Raw genomic sequence first — 20,794 nt, 5'->3', positions numbered from 1 at the left:
CAAAATAGACTTTAAAGACTATTACAAGAGACAAGGACACTACATAATGATCAAGGGATCAATCCAAGAAGAAGATATTAGAATTGTAAATATTTATGCACCCAAAATAGGAGCACCTCAATACATAAGGCAAATGCTAACAGCCATAAAAGGGGAAATCGAAAGTAACACAATCACAGTAGGGGACGTTAACACCCCACTTTCACCAATGGACAGATCATCCAAAATGAAAATAAATAAAGAAACAAAAGCTTTAAATGACACATTAAACAAAATGGACTTAATTGATATTTATAGGACATTCCATCCAAAAACAACAGAATACACTTTCTTCTCAAGTGCTCATGGAACATTCTCCAGGATAGACCATATTTTGGGTTACAGATCAAGCCTCGGTACATTTAAGAAAATTGAAATTGTATCAAGTATCTTTTCCAACCATAACACTATGAGACTAGATATCAAATACACGAAAAAATCTGTAAAATATACAAACACATGGAGGCTAAACAATACCACTACTAAATAACCAGAGATCACTGAAGAACTCAAAGAGGTAATCAAAAAATACCTAGAAACAAATGACAATGAAAATACGATGACCCAAAACCTATGGGATGGAGCAAAAGCAGTTCTAAGAGGGAAGTTTATAGCAATACAATCCTACCTCAAGAAACAAGAAAAATCTCAAACAACCTAACTTTACACCTAAAGCAATTAGAGAAAGAACAAAAAAAACCCCAAAGTCAGCAGAAGGAAAAAAGTCCTAAAGATCATATCAGAAATAATTGAAAAATAAATGAAGGAAACAATAGCAAAGATCAATAAAACTAAAAGCTGGTTCTTTGAGAAGATAAACAAAATTGATAAACCATTAGCCAGACTCATCAAGAAAAAAAGGGAGAAGACTCAGATCAACAGAATTAGAAATGAAAAAGGAGTGGTAACAACTGAACTGCAGAAATACAAAGAAAGGATCATGAGAAATTACTACAAGCAACTATATGCCAATAAAATGGACAACCCGGAAGAAATGGACAAATTCTTAGAAAAGCACAACTTTCCAAGACTGAACCAGGAAGAAATAGAAAATATAAACCAATCACAAGCACTGAAATTGAAAGTGTGATTAAAAATCTTCCAACAGGGCTTCCCTGGTGGCGCAGTGGTTGATAGTCAGCCTGCTGATGCAGGGGACACGGGTTCATGCCCCGGTCCGGGAAGATCCCACATGCCACGGAGCGGCTGGGCCCGTGAGCCATGGTCACTGAGCCTGCGTGTCCGGAGCCTGTGCTCCGCAACGGGAGAGGCCACAACAGTGAGAGGCCCGTGTACCACAAAAAAAAAAAAAAAAAAAATCTTCCAACAAACAAAAGTCCAGGACCAGATGGCTTCACAGGTGAATTCTATCAAACATTTAGAGAAGAGCTAACACCTATCCTTCTCAAACTCTTCCAAAATATAGCAGAGGGAGGAACACTTCCAAACTCATTCTATGAGGGCACCATCACCCTGATATCAAAACCAGACAAAGATGTCACACACAAAAATACTACAGGCTGATATATCTGGTGAACACTGATGCAAAAATCCTCAACAAAATACTAGCAAACAGAATCCAACAGCACATTAAAAGGATCATACACCATGATCAAGTGGGATTTATCCCAGGGATGCAAGGATTCTTCCATATATGTAAATCAATCAATGTGATAAACCATATTAACAAATTGAAGAATAAAAACTATATGATCATCTCAAGAGATGCAGAAAAGCGTTTGACAAAATTCAACACCCATTTATGATTAAAAACTCTCCAGAAAGTAGACATAGAGGGAAGCTACGTCAACATATTAAAGGCCATATACGACAAACCCACATCCAACATCATTCTCAATGGTGAAAAACTGAAACCATTTCCTCTAAGATCAGTAACAAGACAAAGCTGCCCACTCTCACCACTATTCAACATAGTTTTGGAAGTTTTAGCCACAGCAATCAGAGAAGAAAAGGAAATAAAAGGAATCCAAATCGGAAAAGAAGTAAAACTGTCACTGTTTGCAGATGACATGATACTATACATAGAGAATCCTAAAGATGCTACCAGAAAACTACTAGAGCTAATCAATGAATCTGGTAGAGTAGCAGGAACCAAAATTAATGCACAGAAATCTCTTGCATTCCTATATACTAATGACGAAAAATCTGAAAGAGAAATTAAGGAAACACTCCCATTTACCACCGCAACAAAAAGAATAAAAAACCTAGGTATAAACCTACCTACTGAGACAAAAGACCTGTATGCAGAAAACTATAAGACACTGATGAAAGAAATTAAAGATGATACCAACAGATGGAGAGATATACCATGTTCTTGGATTGGAAGAATCAACATTGTGAAAATGACTATACTACCCAAAGCAATCTACAGATTCAATGCAATCCCTATCAAACTACCACTGGCATTTTTCACAGAACTAGAACAAAAAATTTCAGAATTTGTATGGAAACACAAAAGACCCCAAATAGCCAAAGCAGTCTTGAGAACGAAAAATGGAGCTGGAGGAATAAGGCTCCATGACTTCAGACTATACAACAAAGCTACAGTAATCAAGACAGTATGGTACTGGCACAAAAACAGAAATATGGATCAGTGGAACAGCATAGATAGCCCAAAGATAAACCCATGCACATATGGTCACCTTACCTTTGATAAGGGAGGCAAGAGTATACAATGGAGAAAAGGCACCCTCTTTAATAAGTGGTGTTGGGAAAACTGGACAGCTACATGTAAAAGAATGAAATTAGAACACTTCCTAACATCATACACAAAAATACACTCAAAATGGATTAAAGACCTAAATGTAAGGACAGACACTATCAAACTCTTAGAGGAAAACATAGGCAGAACACTCTATGACATAAATCACAGCAGGATCCTTTCTGATCCACCTCCTAGAGAAATGGAAATAAAAACAAAAATAAACAAATGGGACCTAATGAAACTTAAAAGTTTTTGCACAGCAAAGGAAACTATAAACAAGAGGAAAAGACAGCCCTCAGAGTGGGAGAAAATATTTGTAAACAAAGCAACTGACAAAGCATTAATCTTCAAAATATACAAGCAGCTCATGAAGCTCAATATTAAAAAAACAGACAACCCAATCCAAAAATGGGCAAACGACCTAAATAGACATTTCTCCAAAGAAGATATACAGACTACCAACAAACACATGAAAGGATGCTCAACATCACTAATAGAGAAATGCAAATCAAAATTACAATGAGCTATCACCTCACACCTGTCACAGTGGCCATCATCAAAAAATCTACAAACAATAAACGCTGGAGAGGGTATGAAGAAAAGGGAACCCTCTTGCACTGTTGGTGGGAATGTAAATTGATACAGCCACTATGGAAAACAGTATGGAGGGCTCCTTAAAAAACTGAAAATATAACTCATATGACACAGCATACCACTATTGGGCACATACCCTGAAAACCATAATTCAAAAAGAGTCACGTACCACAATGTTCATTGCAGCACTATTTACAATAGCCAGAATATGAAAGCAACCTAAGTGTCCACTGAGAGACGAATGGATAAAGAAGATGTGGCACATATATACAATGGAATATTACTCAGCCATAAAAAGAAATGAAACTGAGTTATTTGTAGTGAGGTGGATGAACCTAGAGACTGTCATACAGAGTGAAGTAATTCAGAAAGAGAAAAACAAATACCGTATGCTAACACATATATATGGAATCTAAAAAAAAAAAAAATGTTCTGAAGAACCTAGGAGCAGGATAGGAATAAAGACACAGATGTAGAGAATGGACTTGAGGACATGGGGAGGGGGAAGGGTAAGCTGGGATAAAGTGAGAGAGTATCACTGACATACATACACTACCAAATGTAAAATAGATAGCTAGCGGCAGGCAGCTGCCCAGCACAGGGAGATCAGCTCAGTGCTTTGCAACCACCTCGAGGGGTGGGATAGGGAGGGTGGGAGGGAGATGCAAGAGGGAGAGGATGTGGTGATATACATATGCATATAGCGGATTCACTTTGTTATACAGCAGAAACTAACACAAGACTGTAAAGCAATTATACTCCAATAAAGATGTTAAAAAAAAAAAAGTTGAAGCTGGATGATGGGTACATGAAGGTTCATTATACCATTCTGTCTAGTTTTATATGTGTTTGAAATTTCCATAGGAGAATGGAAAAGCAATTATTTGCCTTTGGAAAGCAGAGGAATAATATCTAAGTATATCAATGATGAGAAGTAATTTTTAATACTAACTTAAAGCTCTTACTTTTATTCTTTTCTCTGATCTAGCTGTGTTTCATATATAACTTTAAGGCCCTCAATGAATTTATACTGTGGGAAACCTTAGGTGGGCTGCCTAGAAAAAAATGGATTAACGATTCGCACAGATGGGCAGGGAATGCTCACTGTTACATATACAAACTGTTTGCAACTGTTTTAAAGACTGTACTATAGATAAGCAACATTAGCTTCTGCTTTTAACCGTCTGGGTTGGAGGTTTAAGATGCTATGTAAAAATTCCTATATAATCATTAAAAATGAAACCTCTATTAGGCAACATCTAGCCAATTTCCAATATTTAATTGTTCTGTACAGTAGATATTTATTCTTTCCTATATTTTTTTCCTGAAAACTGATCTGAATTTGTAAGGTTTTACTGTTTGTAATCCCAATGGAAAACTGGAAAATTTCTAGATATCCCCATAAGTGAATTTGTGTCTTGAAAAATAAAACAGACGAATAATGAAAAACAAACAAAAGAGCAAATTAAAAAATCTTCCCCAGAAAGTCCTTTTGCAAGGGTTTGAAACACCTATGCTCAGATATTAGACTTCTTTAAGGATATCATTTCCAGTTTTAGGTCTAGAAACAGGACAGGGTCATCTGAATTAGAACACAGCAAATGTGAACATGAGTGAACCAATCTGAAAATTATCCAAAGTTACTAGATCGAAGTCGAATTCACAGGAAATTACACAGGAACTAATTTGAAACATATTTTTTAAATTTATTCTTTTAATGAGCCTTCAGCTTCACCAGTCACAAACAGATTGTCTCTTCAGTAATGACTTAATTTCCCCAGTCTCTAACCAGATAGTCCTACAGGAAGTAATTATACAATGATTGTGTTTCCTAGAAGGTATTAAAGACAATTACCAGCCAATTTAAGTATCAATGCACCAAATGCAACCACAGTCCAATTTGCTAAATTCAAAAGAATTCAGAGTTAAAAACTATATTTAGTGGAATCTGCAAATCTACACTGGTTTTAGATGGAGGTATCCATCTAAAAAGGATTGGTTTGGAGACACTGATGTAAAACGTTGTCGGAGAGTCCATGGAAACTTTAGGTAGGCTTGTTCTGTTAGAATTATAAATAATAACGACATAAACGGATGACCATTCATGATCTGTAAACTACTGAATTCATGGCTTAGGCTTTTGGGAATACAAACATAGCAAATAACCTGGTTAGGCCCAATCAATTAACTTACCAGTGTCATCATCAAAGTCAGACAAGACTGACTCAATTCCATCCTCACTGCTTGCTGACTGCTCCTGAAGTCTTCGGGGCAAGCTAGCGAGTCGCCCACTAAGGAATATTGGCTTCAAGGGCATTTTGTAGATTTTAGCCAACAACTAAATTAAAAATACCAAATTGCAATTATAAATTGGAAAAAGCTGCACTCTATTAAATGACAACAAAACTATATACCGGAAGAGAAGGTGGAGAGAAAACCAGAAAAGCTCCCACTGTAGCAAAGTTTTAAATTTGGCAGTCCACAAGAGGCATTTATCCCATGAAGCAGCTGAAACAGCATTCAGTGGCAACAAAAAGGTAGAGGAAAAGATTCTGTGGGTACCTTTTCAGCATCTTAATTGCATACGAGTTTTATAGACTTTTATAAACCTGTGAAGGGAACCATAAACATGTCAAGAATTTTTGCCGAAGAGAAAGTGTTCTATGGGGATCACTGGGAAGAGAGTCTGTAGGCAAATGAGATACCAGACTCTGATTTCCCTTCCCCTGACTCAACATCAAGGAAATGGGGGTGGGGGGAGGGCACATGGGGGATGGAGGAATCCGAGGGCAGGGTGGGTGCGATGAAGGCATGAGAAGCAGAGCTAATAGGCTGCTCGGGCTCTTTACTCCACTCTCACTGCTACAGCCCAGACCGCCGGAATCTGTTACTGGGACAGACTCCCAAGGAGCCTTGTACCTTCACGAATTAGAATTGTGCCTGCTGTGGCCCCACTGTTTCAGAAATTAGGGAAACAGCTGGGAGTGAGACAGACAGAAATCCTGCCCTGTGCATCTTACAGACATACTCCTTTCACAAATAATAAATAAAATTTGACAGAAACGTTATAGGAAAAATTAGGCAGTCCTACAACGAGCGACCTAGGTGTGTGGGGAATGCTGGCAGGGAGTTGGTAGATACCTAAGCCCTGGTCTCTCTGAGGAGATGATGTTTCAGATGAGATCTGGACGATAAGGCGTGTCATACAGAGATCTGAGGAGAGAAAATTCCAGGCAGAGGGAACAGCAACAGCCCTGAGCAGTAACAAGTAGGGTGTGTCTGAGGGACAGAAAGGGAGTGTGGCGAGCACAGTGAGTGAGGGGCAAGGAGCTGAGGGGGGAAAGGGAGCGGAATCAGGTCATGTGGGCCTTGTGGAAGCAGCTGGAGGAGGAAATCAGGGCTGTGAATCCTTTCTAAAGCCCTGGGGCTTAATGCCATTGATGTTATCACCAAGGGAGAGTGAGGAACAGACAGACAAGAGGACGCCAGGGACACAACCTTAGAAGACAGGAGAAGAGCTACGGAGAGGGGGTGTCACCGAAGCCTAGGGAGAAAGGGCTTTGAGAAGGGAGCATCATCTTGTCCCATGGGCGTGTGACACGGTAACGACAGAGAGTCGCTGGACTTAGCATAAGGAAGGTCACTGTTCACACTGATAAATGATGTTTCACTGGATTTTTTTTTACTAGATCTTGACTGCATACTTTTTTAAATGTCTCTTTTCACTGTGTGCAGCCCACTGTCCATGTTTTCGTACCATCGGAAGGATTTCGATATCTGACACAGATATAGAGATTATGGTAGTTCACGTATCGGAGTATGAATGAGAAGTTTCAGAGATCTCAAAACCCAATTGTGTGTTTTAGTACATTTTCATTACTTTCTTTCTCTCCTTTGTAGAAGCGGGGGGGACAAAACTTTATACTCCAAAACTAAGCCCCAATCTCCTCAGAGACAGCAGAAAGTACTTCGCTTAGGCATCCACAAAATACCTCCATGCGTGTTTTGTAAGCATCTTCTGAGGTGGGTTTCAGGGCCTGCGTACCTGAGAACAGCGCCTGAGGTAATCCAGGGCAGGGAGGCACAGGTCTGGGGACGTGGCTCCGGATCCTGGGACACAGTCTCCGATTTCTTTACAGTCCACCTCCCCTGGGGGCAGCAGGAGAGACAGAGACAAATATTGTTTATCCCCTTATAACAGAAGACCTACTTAGTCATACAGCATGCGTTCCCCAAATGTCTACTAACGTAGAAAAGAAAGGAAAAATTACTCCAAATTGTACAACCCTTTCAGTCAAATTTCCCCCTACATGTGTACATGTTAAACACATTTGGGATCACACTGTACATCTTACCTTGTTGAAATTATTCTGTTCCGTAACTCCCCTTTTCACTAAACAATGACCACTTTTTCCATATCCTGCAACAGTACTTTCAGTGGCTGGATGGTGGTTTTTTGTACCTGGACACACGGCAATTTTTCTAATTAACTTCCCTGGGCCCTGCTGTTGATGGTGTGACTCTGAAGCTTTGATGACAGGATGATCCTGGAGACCAGCCATGTGCTGGGCAGAAAGGAAGCACTAGGCCTCTCTCTGTTTGGAAAAGGACCTCCTTTGTTGCCAGTGTTCAGCACTAACCAGGGATGATAAAGGAAGACTCTGGGAAGATCTGAGACATCTAGGGTGGGGATGGAGACTACTAAACTGAACTGAAATGACTTCTATTTTGTGTGTATATATCTAGAAATTTAACAGATCTGTAGGGGGCATGTAGACAGCCTACAGGCACACAGTAGTTGGAAATTATCATCTTTCTTCTCATGTACGAATCTACTTCTATACTTTTAATACAATTATTCCACAGTACTGTAATTGTTTCCGTCTACAATTGTAGCAACTGGCACCCTTCCCTGTGGGTAAACAGACATAATTACTAGGTATTCGTTAAAATTTAGCAGACAAAGAGGCATGTTTCTCCTTAAGAAAGAACAGATAACCATTTGTATATTTTAGATCAGGGACTGGTGAACTTTTTTTTATACAGGGCCAGAGAGTAAATATTTTAGGCTTTGCAGGTCACACTCTCTTTGTTGTAACTTCTCAACTCTGTCACTATAGCACAAAAACAGCCACAGACAAATGACCAGGGCTGTGTTCCAATAAAACTTGATTTCTAAAAACTCTGAGTGGGTGGGATTGGCCTGTGGGCCACAGTTTGCCAACCCCTAGTTTAGATTAACACACCTTACAGTATAAAAACACAGAGCAGTTCAAATTCATGTCGACATAACCAAGTGGGAATAAAAAATAAATCCATTTCCTATCCTGTTAATCACAGTGTTCCAAGTTTTTTACGGAGGCTGCTGTGTCACACATCAAAGTCTGTGCACGGGGCGGCCCCTGGAGGCGGGCAGGACACAGCCAGCGTGGCTGTACTGGGGCCGCGGATGTGCCCACTGACCCCAAGCCACAGACAAGTAACTCCACCTTATAATTCACAGAAAAAAATGGCATCTTTCTGTTTTAAATATCCTCAGGTGTGCACTGATAATTCTGCATCTCCATTTTCAGGCCCCAGCTCCCTCGCTAAGATCTCAAACTTCTAACATTTCTACCGTGAAAATTTCTAACATCTCCACTTGAATATTTCATAGAAACTCAACATGTCCCAGTGCCCAAAGATAGAATTCATTATTGTTCCTCTCCTCCACTCCTTTTGGATATCCTAATTCTGGGAAACGTCAGTCCTGGCAAGGAACTTGGGGAGTCAACCTCAGCTCCACCCTCCCTTACACCCCACGTCAGAGCGGTCCAAGCCCTCTGGACCCCATCTCTACAATATCCTGACCTCCATCCTCTCTGTTCTCTCCCAAACTCCTGCACACTGGTCTCTGCCTGCAGCCTCTTGTCCTTAACCCACAGGGACACGTGCCTGCCAGTTGTTTCTAATGTCACATGTGATACACCACTCGGTGGCTTCAGAACCGTCCCTGCACATTCTCGATTTCCTGGTGTGGCATTCAGGGCCCTTTAGAGCCTGGCCCCTTCCTCTGTTTCCATCTCATCACCTAGGATCCCTCCTTTGTGGTACCTCCAACGTACCCTACTTTTAGAAAAGTAAACCTACAGCAGCTCACGCCGCAAAATTCAATTGTCACTTTCCCTTTGAAGTCTGCGTGGCCCTACTACCAAGCACCCCGTCTCAGCTGCTTGTTCATTTCAGCTTAAATAGCTTTTTTTTTTTTCCTAGCCTCTATGAAAATATTCATCTTCCTGAACTGTGACTATTGATTTGTGTCTGTTTCCCAGAAGAGGCTGTGAGCCTCTCACAGGCAGGAAGCATGTTATATTCATCTGTGTATCCCCACAGTATGTACGGGTCACCATGCCCCCGTAGCAGGTCCTCAACTGTTCACCAAACAATAGAATACCAATAATAATGGTTCTTAAATAAAATATAGGGTTGTGGAATAATGGAAAATACATATGTTGGTCTCTGCCTCTGGCTCCTGGCACAGAGCTCCTAAAACCCTAATTTCCTACATGATAAGACTACTAGGCTTCTTTTGTTCTAATATTTGATCTTCAACTCTAGTTCCTGATACAGAGCTCCTAAATCCCTTGGAATTTCCTGAGTGATAGAGTCTTTTGTTCTAGTGAGGCGAAGAGCTTGGTAAGCTCCTGGACGGGGGCTGGTCACCAGAAAAACCATAGGAAGAAGAGGGGGGTTGGAAATTGAGTTAATGATTGATCATGGCCACATGGTGAAGCCGCCATAAGAAATCCCCAGAGTATGGCGTTCAGAGAGCTTCTGGGTTGATGAACACATCTACATGCTGGGAGGAGGGTGTACCCCAACTCCATGAGGGCAGGAGCTCCTGAGCTTGGGACCCTCCTGGACCTCAACTTATATAACCTCTTGATCGGGCTGTTATCTGTATCCTTTAGCGTATCTATTACTATATAATACGCTGATAAATGAGTTCTGTGAGCTGTTCTAACGAATCACTGAATCCAAAGGATGGGGGGTCACGGGAACCTCTGATTTGTAGCCAAGTTAAACAGAAGTTGTGGTGGACCTTCTACTTGTAATTGTCATTTGAAATGGCAGGGGGCAGTCTCATAGGACTGAGCCCTTCACCTGTGGGGTCTGCTGGTCTAACTCTGGTTGGGGTCAGAATTGATTTAACAATAGGACACCCAGCTGGCATCACAGAGAACTGCTTGGTGTGGGAACAAAGCCCACACATCTGGTGTCAGAACTCTTGTGAGTGAAGTAGTAGTTGAGAGAGTAAAGGAGAAATACAGGAGGAAAGTTTTTTCTAAACAAGGACTGGATTTTTTACTATCTAAGACAGAGATTCATTACTTTAAGGTATTCTTATGATTAAGATACTAAACTGTTTGGCTTCTATTTAGTGTAGAGCAGAGTTTAAAAAGAATAAAATCTTCCTCTGTCTTTCAAAAGAAACCTTCCGGGCTTCCCTGGTGGCGCAGTGGTTGAGAGTCCGCCTGCCGATGCGGGGGACGCGGGTTTGTGCCCCGGTCCGGGAGGATCCCACATGCCGCGGAGCGGCTGGGCCCGTGAGCCATGGCCGCTGAGCCTGCGCATCTGGAGCCTGTGCTCCGCAGCGGGTGAGGCCACAACAGTGAGAGGCCCGCGTACCGAAAAAAAAAAAAAAGAAACCTTCCTCTGAAGCCCATTATGTAAAGTGGGTAAGTGAGGGGCTTTCATGGTTGCCCCTCAGCTCAGCCCTCTATTTCCCAGGGTATACAGAAGCATAGAATGGGTGTATGTAAGAACAGAATGTAACAAGGATGGTCTGTGGATCAGACCTGTGGCCTCCAGCCTCTGTCTTGAAACTTGCATTTTACTCCTGCTCCAAAATAAGGGGAACATGAATGAAGTCACCTAGCTTCTCTGTGTCCTATTTTCTTTTACAAAGAAATTGTCAGTTATTTTACAAGAATACAAAAGAATATTATGAACCTTATATTTTCTTTTTTTAAAAGAAGGCTACAGGTCTCAGAGCACACCAGGGTGAAAATCTCAAAACGTAAAGACTTAAGTTCCTTTTAAACTTTGGGTTTAACTAACTGCTACCCCCTTCCATTTCACCCCAGATAAACACGTGTTATACAAACATCTGATCCAGCAGGTTATGCTGTAGAGCAAGACTCTACTGTGTTAAAGTATTTCTAAACTAAGCATAAAATCAGCTAGGTAGTTCCTAAAACACACAAAGTCTCAAAGAAGGGTGACTTCTACACCTTCAAAATACGTTTTGTAATCAGTAAGGTCTGGGGGAAGGCATTCTTAATTTTTGCTTAAGAGCTGGGAACTCAAACTCTAATTAGGCTAATAGACTAATTAATAGACTTCTAATTATATGACACTGAGGACAGTAGTTTCCTGTATGAGGGTAATTATTGAACACAATATTGAATATTTTAAGATTCAAAAAGAAGTTGGAGTAAAATAATATATGAAGACATGCTTCATTATAAAATTATTCCATGAACACAATGAAAAGTATCAACCCTGGACAGAATCCAAGCTGCGTTTACAGTAAGCTTTGTGCATCTGAGCGCACAGCATAGCGCCATCTGCTTCTATACCAGGATGCTGGCTTGCTTGCTGCAGCCAGTTCACACAGAGCCATCCAGGAGAGGGTCCCCAGCTGTCAGGAGGCAGGAAAGGAGGGCTCCACTTACCCAGTCCTTTGACAAACTTCATAAGGCACATGATGTAACTAGTGGCCGCATTAGCAAAGACCTGGATGTTGTCGGTATTGAGAAAAGCTTCAAATACATCAAACACCGGAGCCTGGCCTTTTCCTGAGGGAGGAAGATTTATAGAGTTTTAAGAAAGTTAAGTCTCTATCCTTCAGGTTGCCCATACTCCCAGCACCTTCCACAGAGCCTTAAAAAAGGTCTGTTGGAGAAAAGCCTGAGCCTTTTGACTGGATAACTGGCTTGGCTCCCATGCTGTCCTTCTCAGCTTTGCCTGCAGAGGGAACTGTAGGAAGGCTATGAAGAGAGCTCAGTAGAGGGACGAGGGCAAAGCCGGCTGAACACAGGGCTGAGGCAATGGGTAGGTCTACATAGGGCAATTAAATATGTGGTCTTTTGGAATTCTCCTCCACACATAATTATAGGGAAGGGAAGGTTTAGATAAACCCCTGATGGCATATACTAATTTATTCATACCTAAGCCGAAAAGAGTTAACATAGAAGGCTTAAGGCTGCTATCCTTAGAAAGGCCTGCTTGCACAATGGGCCCTTGGCCGGAGTCTGGGAAGCCGGCTCTCAGAATATTCCCAAGCAACAGTTAACTGGATGGTTCACTGTGACTGGATGGTTGGTGCAAACAATGTGGTTTAATCTGAACCCCTGCTTTTTTTCAGGGAGTATGGATTTTGGAATATGCTAGGCAGAGGGTACCTAAGTGACCAGCCCTTTGCTGGGTCTCTAGTGGGCTTCCCTGGGCAGAAAGACCTACACACTGCCCTATGGTCATACATGTTGCTGCATTTTCCCTGTTGGAGGAAGAGTGTGCTCTGTGGGACCCCCTCATGGGATGGTGAGAAGCCTGTGCAGGGATTCTGTGTTTTCCCCTTATGATCTGGCTTGTCCTTACTATCGTGGCTGTTAGCCATGTAATAAGTCTGAGCTATGTAATAATTCTTGGCATAACTACAGGCTGAGTCCCATGAGTCCTTCTGATGGGTCTCTAAGTGCAGGGGTAGTCTTGGGGACCCCTGACACAACACCTCTTGTCACTGGGCCTGCTGTATGGCTGCCCATCTATTTCCAGCCAGACCTGATCTCCCTAATTCGAACTCCCTGTTATTTGGATACTTTTTGCTTCTTCCTAGCAAGTGGATAACATTTTTCTTTTGGCTTTACGAAAGAACTCAACACAGATACGTATAAGTGAAACAACAGAAGTCTCTCGGCCTTTTGTCCAATCTGTCACTGAGAGCTGGGCCTGATAACGCTCAGGGTTCTTGGTCTGCTGGCAGAACTCAGAACTTGTATTCCTGATACACCAGCTCATTTCCTGCTGCTAAAACAGCTGAATGCCAGTCTTCCTATTATCCAACTTCTTTTTTTTTTTTTAATTTATTTATTTTTGGCTGTGTTGGGTCTCCGTTGCTGCACGGGGGTTTTCTCCAGTTGTGGCGAGCAGGGGCTACTCTTCGCTGAGGTGTGCAGGCTTCTCATTGTGGTGGCTTCTCTTGTGGAGCAGGGACTCTAGGTGTGCAGGCTTCAGTAGTTGTGGCGCACAGGCTTAGTTGCTCCACGGCATGTGGGATCTTCCTGGACCAGGGCTCGAACCTGTGTCCCCTGCCTTGGCAGGCAGATTAACCACTGCACCACCAGGGAAGCCCTATCCGAATTCTTTTGATAGCATGAAGCTTGGCATAAAGAACTAATGCTCCACAGCCAGAATCATCCACACGTTCTTCCCATTATCACTACTCCTATTCAACATAGTACCGGAAGTCCTAGCTGGAGCAATCAGGCAAGAGTAGGAATAAAATACATCCAAATTGGAAAGGAAGAAGTGACATTGCCTCTTTTTGACGATGACGTGATCGTGTATACAGAAAGTCTTAAAGATTCCACCAAAAAGATTCCACTCAAAAACCTTAGAGCTAGGGCTTCCCTGGTGGTGCAGTGGTTGAGAGTCCGCCTGCCGATGCAGGGGACACGGGTTCGTGCCCTGGTCCGGGAAGATCCCACATGCCGCGGAGCGGCTGGGCCCGTGAGCCATGGCCGCTGAGCCTGCGCGTCCGGAGCCTGTGCTCCGCAATGGGAGAGGCCACAACAGTAAGAGGCCCGCGTACCGCAAAACAAAAAAAACAAAACCTTAGAGCTATAATAATTATGGTTTAGAACTAATAAACAAGTTTCAGGATACGAAATCAACGCACAGTCTTACCCATGGAGTAGTCACCGACCAGGTACTCCTTCACCTCAGACTTGTCCCCACTGTGCACTGTTTCCAGGGCACTGAACAAGGGCCTCCAGCCCGACTGGATCTGGGTGGAACACACTTCAACCAGCTCACCGATGGATGTGACGACCTGCAGAGGCAAAGGAGGTGGCATTTAACGCCTTTTCCTTCTAAGAAGCAGGCGAATTTCTGGGAAGAATGATGTGCTTCTCTGCTCCCTATTTCTGGGTTAAATTTAGTGAAGGATAAAAATCAGAACCTAGAAAAACTCACTGAAAAGTCTTCTAAATAAGCAGCCGTATCACATTAATATGCATTTTACTAATGACTAGTGTTGCTAAAACTTTTCACAAGCCATTTGTAAATATTTTGGTGTTTCTGAAGTTAGGTTTTTGTCTTCTCATTATTGTCTTTTTTATTGAGTTATTAAGAGTTCTTTGTGCATTCTAAGTGTAAGCCCTTCCTGAGATATATGATTTGCAAATTTTTTTTTCACAGCTTCGGGCTTCTCTTTTTATTTTTTTTTTTATTTTATTTATTTATTTATTTATTTTTTGCGATACGCGGGCCTCTCACCGTTGTGGCCTCTCCCGTTGCGGAGCGCAGGCTCAGCGGCCATGGCTCACGGGCCCACCCGCTCCGCGGCATGTGGGATCTTCCCGGACCAGGGCACGAACGCGTGTCCCCTGCAACGGCAGGCAGACTCTCAACCACTGCGCCACCAGGGAAGCCCCTCTTTTTATTTTTATATGGTGTCTTTTGAAGAGCAAAAGTTTTAAATTTTGATGAAGTCCAAATCATCAATTTTTTTCTTTTTATGGATTCTGTTGGTGTCATTTCTAAAGAATCTTTGCATAACCCAAGGCCTCAAAGATGGTGTCCTATGTTTTCTTGTAGAAACATTTATAGTTTTTGCTCTTATTTAAGCCTATGACCCATTTTGAGTTATTTTTTGTGCATGGTAAGAGGAAGGGTGTAAGTTCATTTTCATTGTATATGTTCAAGCACCATTTGCTAAAAGTAATATCCTGTCTCTACTGAACTGCAATGACATCTTTGTCAAAAATTGACCATACATGTGAGAATTTATTTCTATACTTTCTATTCAGTTCCACTGATCTATATAGGTCTACCCTTACACCAATACCACACTGGATTGATGACTGAAGTTTTAAAATCGGGTAGTGTAAATTCTCCAAATTCGTTGTTCTTTTTCAAATGTGTTTTCTCTATTCTAGATCCTTTGAACTTGCATATAAATCTGAGAATCATCTTCCCAATTTCTTCAAAAAGTCTGCTGATATTTTGATAGGAATTGCACTGGATCTATGCATCAACTTGTGGAAATCTGCCATTTAAGAAATACTGTCTTTCAAGCCATGAACGTAGCATATCTCATAATTTATTGGAATATTCTTTGTTTTTTTCTCAGCAATGTATTGTAGCCTTCAGTGTACAGGTATTTCACATCTTTTACTAAATTTATTCCTAAATATTTTGTTTTCAATGCTCTTGTGAATGGAATTGTTCTCTTAATTTCAATTTTTGATAGCTTACATCTTGAATATAGGAATTCAATTGATTTTAATACATTGTTTTTGTATCCGGCAACCTTGCTAAACTCACTATTTTTTTTTTTTAATTTATTTTTTTGGCTGCGCCGCATGGCATGTGGGATCCTAGGTCCCCGGCCAGGGATTGAACCTGCACCCTCTGCATTGGAAGCGTGGAGTCTTAACCACTGGACTGCCAGGGAAGTCCCAAAACTCACTATTTATTCTAGTAACTTTTAAAATAAATTCCTTAGGATTTTCTACATATAAGACCATGTTGTCTATGAACTAAGACAGTTTTACTTTTCAAAATCGGATGCCTTTAATTTTTTGGTACAGTGAGTAAAAGTCATAATGTTGAACAGAACTGGTAAAGATGGAAATCTTTGCCTTGCTCCTAATTATTGGGAAAAAGCATTCAGTCCTTGACCACTGTGTAGTGTTTGATGTAAGATTCTCAAATACTCCCTTTATCCAATTAGGGAACTCCCTTCTATTCCTCATTTCTTGAAAGTTTTTTATTTAAAATGAGTGATGGATTTTGTAAAATGTTTTCTCTGTGTCTGTTAAGATAACCATAGGGTTTCAATCCTTTATTCTACTAATGAGATATATGACATTAATTGAATTTTGAGCTGTTAAACCAATCTTACACTGATTCTTCTGCCATCTCAAATCTTGTTGGTAAGCCCATCTAGTGGATTTTTCATTTGTTATTGTCCTTTTCAACTCTAGAATTTGCATTCTTTCAGTTTCCATTTCTCTACTTAGATTCCCTATTTTTGAGTCACTGTCATCATATTTTCCTTTAATTCTTTGAACCTATTTATGATAGCTGCTTAAAGTCTCTGTCCCCTAATCCAACATCCCAAGCCAGAGCCAGGACCCAGTGAACAGAACCCTCTTCCCACCATGTGCACCAGATTTCTTTAGCTAAATACTTTGTAATTTCTACCGTGATGGCATCATTGGTAGAGGTCACCAGCTCTTCTAGATCCTGTGTCTGCTTGTCTTCCCGCCTCCAAATCTGCATTTTGGATATATATAATCCTGGTTTTAGCTTAATCCAACATCTGGTCTCATTCTAAGTCAGTTTCTATTTATTGTTTTTCCCCCAAGTATACATCACTCTTTCTTATTTCTTTGCACATCTCATTTTTTTTTTTTTTGCTGAACATTGGACATTTTAGATAATATATTGTAGCAATGCTGGATTTATTTTTGAGTTTTTATTTATTTATTTATTTGACTAAGTTGCTTGGACTTACACTGTAGAATCTGTCTCTACTCTTCCCATGGCATGAGGCACCAATAATGTCTCTACTCAATTTCTTTATTTTTATTTTTCAGCCTGACTTCCTAGTGCTGTCCCCGTGTCTGCATAGGTTAGTTGTCACTTGATGAAGTAGGCAGAGATTCTGCTTAAATACCTTGAGCCTTTAAGGCTTCCACCCTCGGCCAACCAATGTGTGTGTGCAGGCTGGGGAGAATATACAAAGTTCAGCCAGTTCCTAAGTCTCTCTGGTCTTTTACTTTCTGATGGGATCTGTACGGTCTATCCTATATATGCCCACATTTCAGTCAGCTAGAGATGGATGCATGACGGACTTACCTAGTCCTTCTATGAAATCTCTGGCTTCCAGAGTCCCACGTTACATTTCTTACTGGTTCACCACTGCAGCCTTAGGCTAGCAAAGTTGTAGTATTATTCTGTTGCTCATTTCCTAATGAATTCACCACTTTTAGTTGACAGACCAATAGTCTTTTTTCCTCTTCTTCAAACCAAGTCTGTCTCTTAGTGCAGAAAAGCTGATTTTCCCAGTCAGCCCCACACTGGTCAAATTACTATTCTTGCCAACAGCTTGTAAGGGATGACTTCCATCTTCAGCAAGAAGGTCACAGACTCCCACTGTTCTTAAGCAAAGTTCTGGCAGGAACTATTTTTCACCATAAATGCTATTCAATTTGTTGTCTGCCCTTTTGGTCAATCGCAAGAGCCCTGAAATGGCTGCTTTTGACAATTTTTTTTCTTTTCATATACTTGATTTTTGTGGAGAGGATTCACTAACTTCTTCATGCCACCACAGCCAAAATTCCTCCTGTAGTAAATCTTTCTGAACACTGTTCAGAACTTAATAAGCATAGTTACTTTAAAGTCAGTCTCTGATAACTCCAATATCTGGATTCCTGGTGGGGAGTTAGGGACAGTGCGTGTGTCTATTTTTATTATTTTATTTCTGTATTCATGACATTCTATTTCCTAATGAGCCAATTATTTTAGATTGAATGCAGACATTCAGCTTCACCCAATGGCCAATTCCCTCATGGCCAATCCAGTCTCAGAGCTCTGCTTACTTCTTTGGGCTTCCCATTGTTACTTAGTTTGGGGCATCTTAGTATTCCTTACTTTCTTGCCAGTGTGTACATGATGTTTAAAATAAAATTTTTAACCCTTGTTTAACATTTTTAGTAGATTTCAGAGACAGAGAATCTGTCTGTGTTCCTAGCCCACCATCATGCTAGATAAATATGAAGTCTCTAGCTAGTTTCTTTACCATCTGTCTCTCCGCAGAGAATATGATAGTGGTTAAGGGTATAGGCTAGGTATGAGAGTATAGACTATCACAGCTAGATTGCATGGTTCAAATCCCAGTTCCACCAATCACTAATCATGAATCCTTAGCTAAATTGCTTAACCTCTTCTTGTCACAGATTCCATATAGGCTTATTGGAAAGATTTAGTATGCAGCACTCACAGAACAGTCCTGCCAGTGCACTCAACAAGAGCCAGCAGGCTATGGCAAGGATGGCAGCACTGCTACCGTGACACACTGACCTGGTCTTGGACATCCTCGTCACACAACTCCAGCTGCATGATACGCTCAAAAGGTCGGAAGAGTGCTTCATTAAAGTGAAAATGAGGTGGCTCATTCCAGTCGGTGAGAACCTCCGTCAGTATATCATGGATGAAGGAAACTGCCTTCTGAGACACATGTCTTTCCTTATGGCAGGCAGCCTGCAAAATTCAGAGAGTCAAACACCCTCAGGACTTCAAGCAACTAAGAATCTGGTTTCTGAAGGTCTTCCTAACACACCTTATCGTAGGGAGGTGGAAGCAGCAATTCTGCTAAAGTAAAAGATTTCAAGGGATAAGTATCAATGAGCAGCACACTGAACTGCATTTTAAATAATTTAACCAACTGATCAGACACATCTCCAATTTCACTTTGAAGTTTCTGGAAAAATAAGAGTTTCTAATAATTTCTTCTTCTTTTTTCCTGTAACGTGACTGTTTTCTTGGGTGGTATAGAACATGCTGACTAAAGACACTGGAACCTAGTCTGGAAACCACCCATGGTCTCATTGTTAGCCATGCCCCAAACATACGAAGATCAGATGCGACATCTGTCCCTCAGGGATGTGGGATGATTGCACCAATACAGCTTTAATTGGCTCACATCTTTGTATCCGTGTCCTTTAGCGGTCCTCTCCCACACTGACCCTGGGCTTGGATGTGTGACTTGCTTTGAATAATGGAACAATAGCAAATATTATGTAAGTAGAGAATTGAAAAGCAATTCTGATTTGGGGTTTGCCCTCTTGCTTTCCTTTGGAATCCTAAGAATGCCATGTGACTGAGCCAGGGCTAGTCTGCTGGAGAAGGAGAGACCACACAGAGAGGACCATCATCTGCCCAGGCTTACCAGTCATGAACCAGCTGGCCCCAGTCTTTGCAGAGGCTGACCACAAGTGAACACATAAGGCCAGCTGAGGTTAGCCAAGCCTGGCCCAGACTAGAAGAGCTGCACAGCTCAGCTTGAATTTCTGACCCAGAGAATCATGAGCTAAATAAACAGTTATTGTTTGAAGTCACTAGGTTTTGGGGGTGGTTTATTATAGCGTAATACGAAACTGATATATTGTTTCTCCATAACTATTTTTTACTCCCTTACTAGAATGTTCTCAGGTTAGTAAATTTACTTCCAAAAAATACTTTATGACATAGCTCTACCAAGTAAGTGCTAAAGGACTATTTGGAATAGTTACCACTGTGAAACAGGGCAACAATTTCCCCATCGACTTAGAAGTAGCCAGTCATCATGTATCGAGATGCTTACATGGAGTTACCATATAATTTATCATATGGACTGCTTTCTTTTGGAGAGTCAAAGGGGTCCTAGTTAATTTTGTTGGGAAAACCAGGATTTATGGTTCCCCTACTTAGAAGGCACTGCCTAGAATATGTTCAGCTATTAGAAAAGAGAGCCTGGCAGGAACAAAAGACATTGTTATATTCATGTATAAAAATGAAACTCCAGACTTAGGTTGATAGCAGACCATGAAGTATAAGAAAACGGCAGTGTGAGGTGTCTAGGTGAGTCACATAGTTTTAAAGGAAGAGGGTCAGAGTGATACCAGGGCAGCGCTGCCCTTTGCGGCAATTCTTTAGGTGCCATAAGGTATAATCAGAGAACAATGATGCTTACGACCAGGTGATGGGAACCTTACTGCTGTGGCCACAGTGCCCTTTGTCCCATGCTGACTGGAGAGCCCTGTGCTGGCTCTGCTGCAGGAGGCCCCTGGGCTGCCCACTTTCCAGGTGCTCACCTCCACCAGGTGTGGCGCCACAAGACTCCAGCAGCGCATCACGTGGAACAGGGGCCTCGATTTGCTCTGCACGATCCTCAGCATGGCGTCCCCCAGGCGGAACAGGTGGAGGGCACTTTTTCGGTCTTGGGTGGATTTCACTTCTCCTACAGGAAGGTAAGACCATGAAAGCCATCAATCCAAAACTCAGAAATAGTTTGACCTGTTCAAACATGGAGAGAGGACGAAAATCAAAGAGCCATACTCAGATCAGTGGGATTATTCGGTATGAATTTGCCAACACAGGACAGGAGCCTGGATTCAAGAAAGA

At 41.5% G+C, this 20,794-nt stretch overlaps 1 protein-coding gene across 2 annotated transcripts in view; it reads right to left on the bottom strand.

The window, feature by feature from the left end:
- ARFGEF3 (ARFGEF family member 3) overlaps positions 1-20,794 on the bottom strand; it is a 191,558-nt gene that overhangs the window by 33,636 nt on the left and 137,128 nt on the right. For both annotated transcript variants that reach the window (XM_033867776.2, XM_073789656.1), the window contains 6 exons: positions 20,485-20,630; positions 18,713-18,892; positions 14,309-14,453; positions 12,076-12,198; positions 7,404-7,507; positions 5,552-5,696 (listed from right to left, as the gene is read on the bottom strand). In XM_033867776.2, coding sequence (XP_033723667.1) covers positions 5,552-5,696; positions 7,404-7,507; positions 12,076-12,198; positions 14,309-14,453; positions 18,713-18,892; positions 20,485-20,630 — 843 coding nt within the window. The remainder of the gene's footprint in view (positions 1-5,551; positions 5,697-7,403; positions 7,508-12,075; positions 12,199-14,308; positions 14,454-18,712; positions 18,893-20,484; positions 20,631-20,794) is intronic.

This window comes from Tursiops truncatus, chromosome 12 (genome assembly GCF_011762595.2).
Source record: "Tursiops truncatus isolate mTurTru1 chromosome 12, mTurTru1.mat.Y, whole genome shotgun sequence".
In the NCBI taxonomy this organism is placed as follows: domain Eukaryota; kingdom Metazoa; phylum Chordata; class Mammalia; order Artiodactyla; family Delphinidae; genus Tursiops; species Tursiops truncatus.
This window is presented reverse-complemented; position numbering and strand designations above follow the sequence as displayed.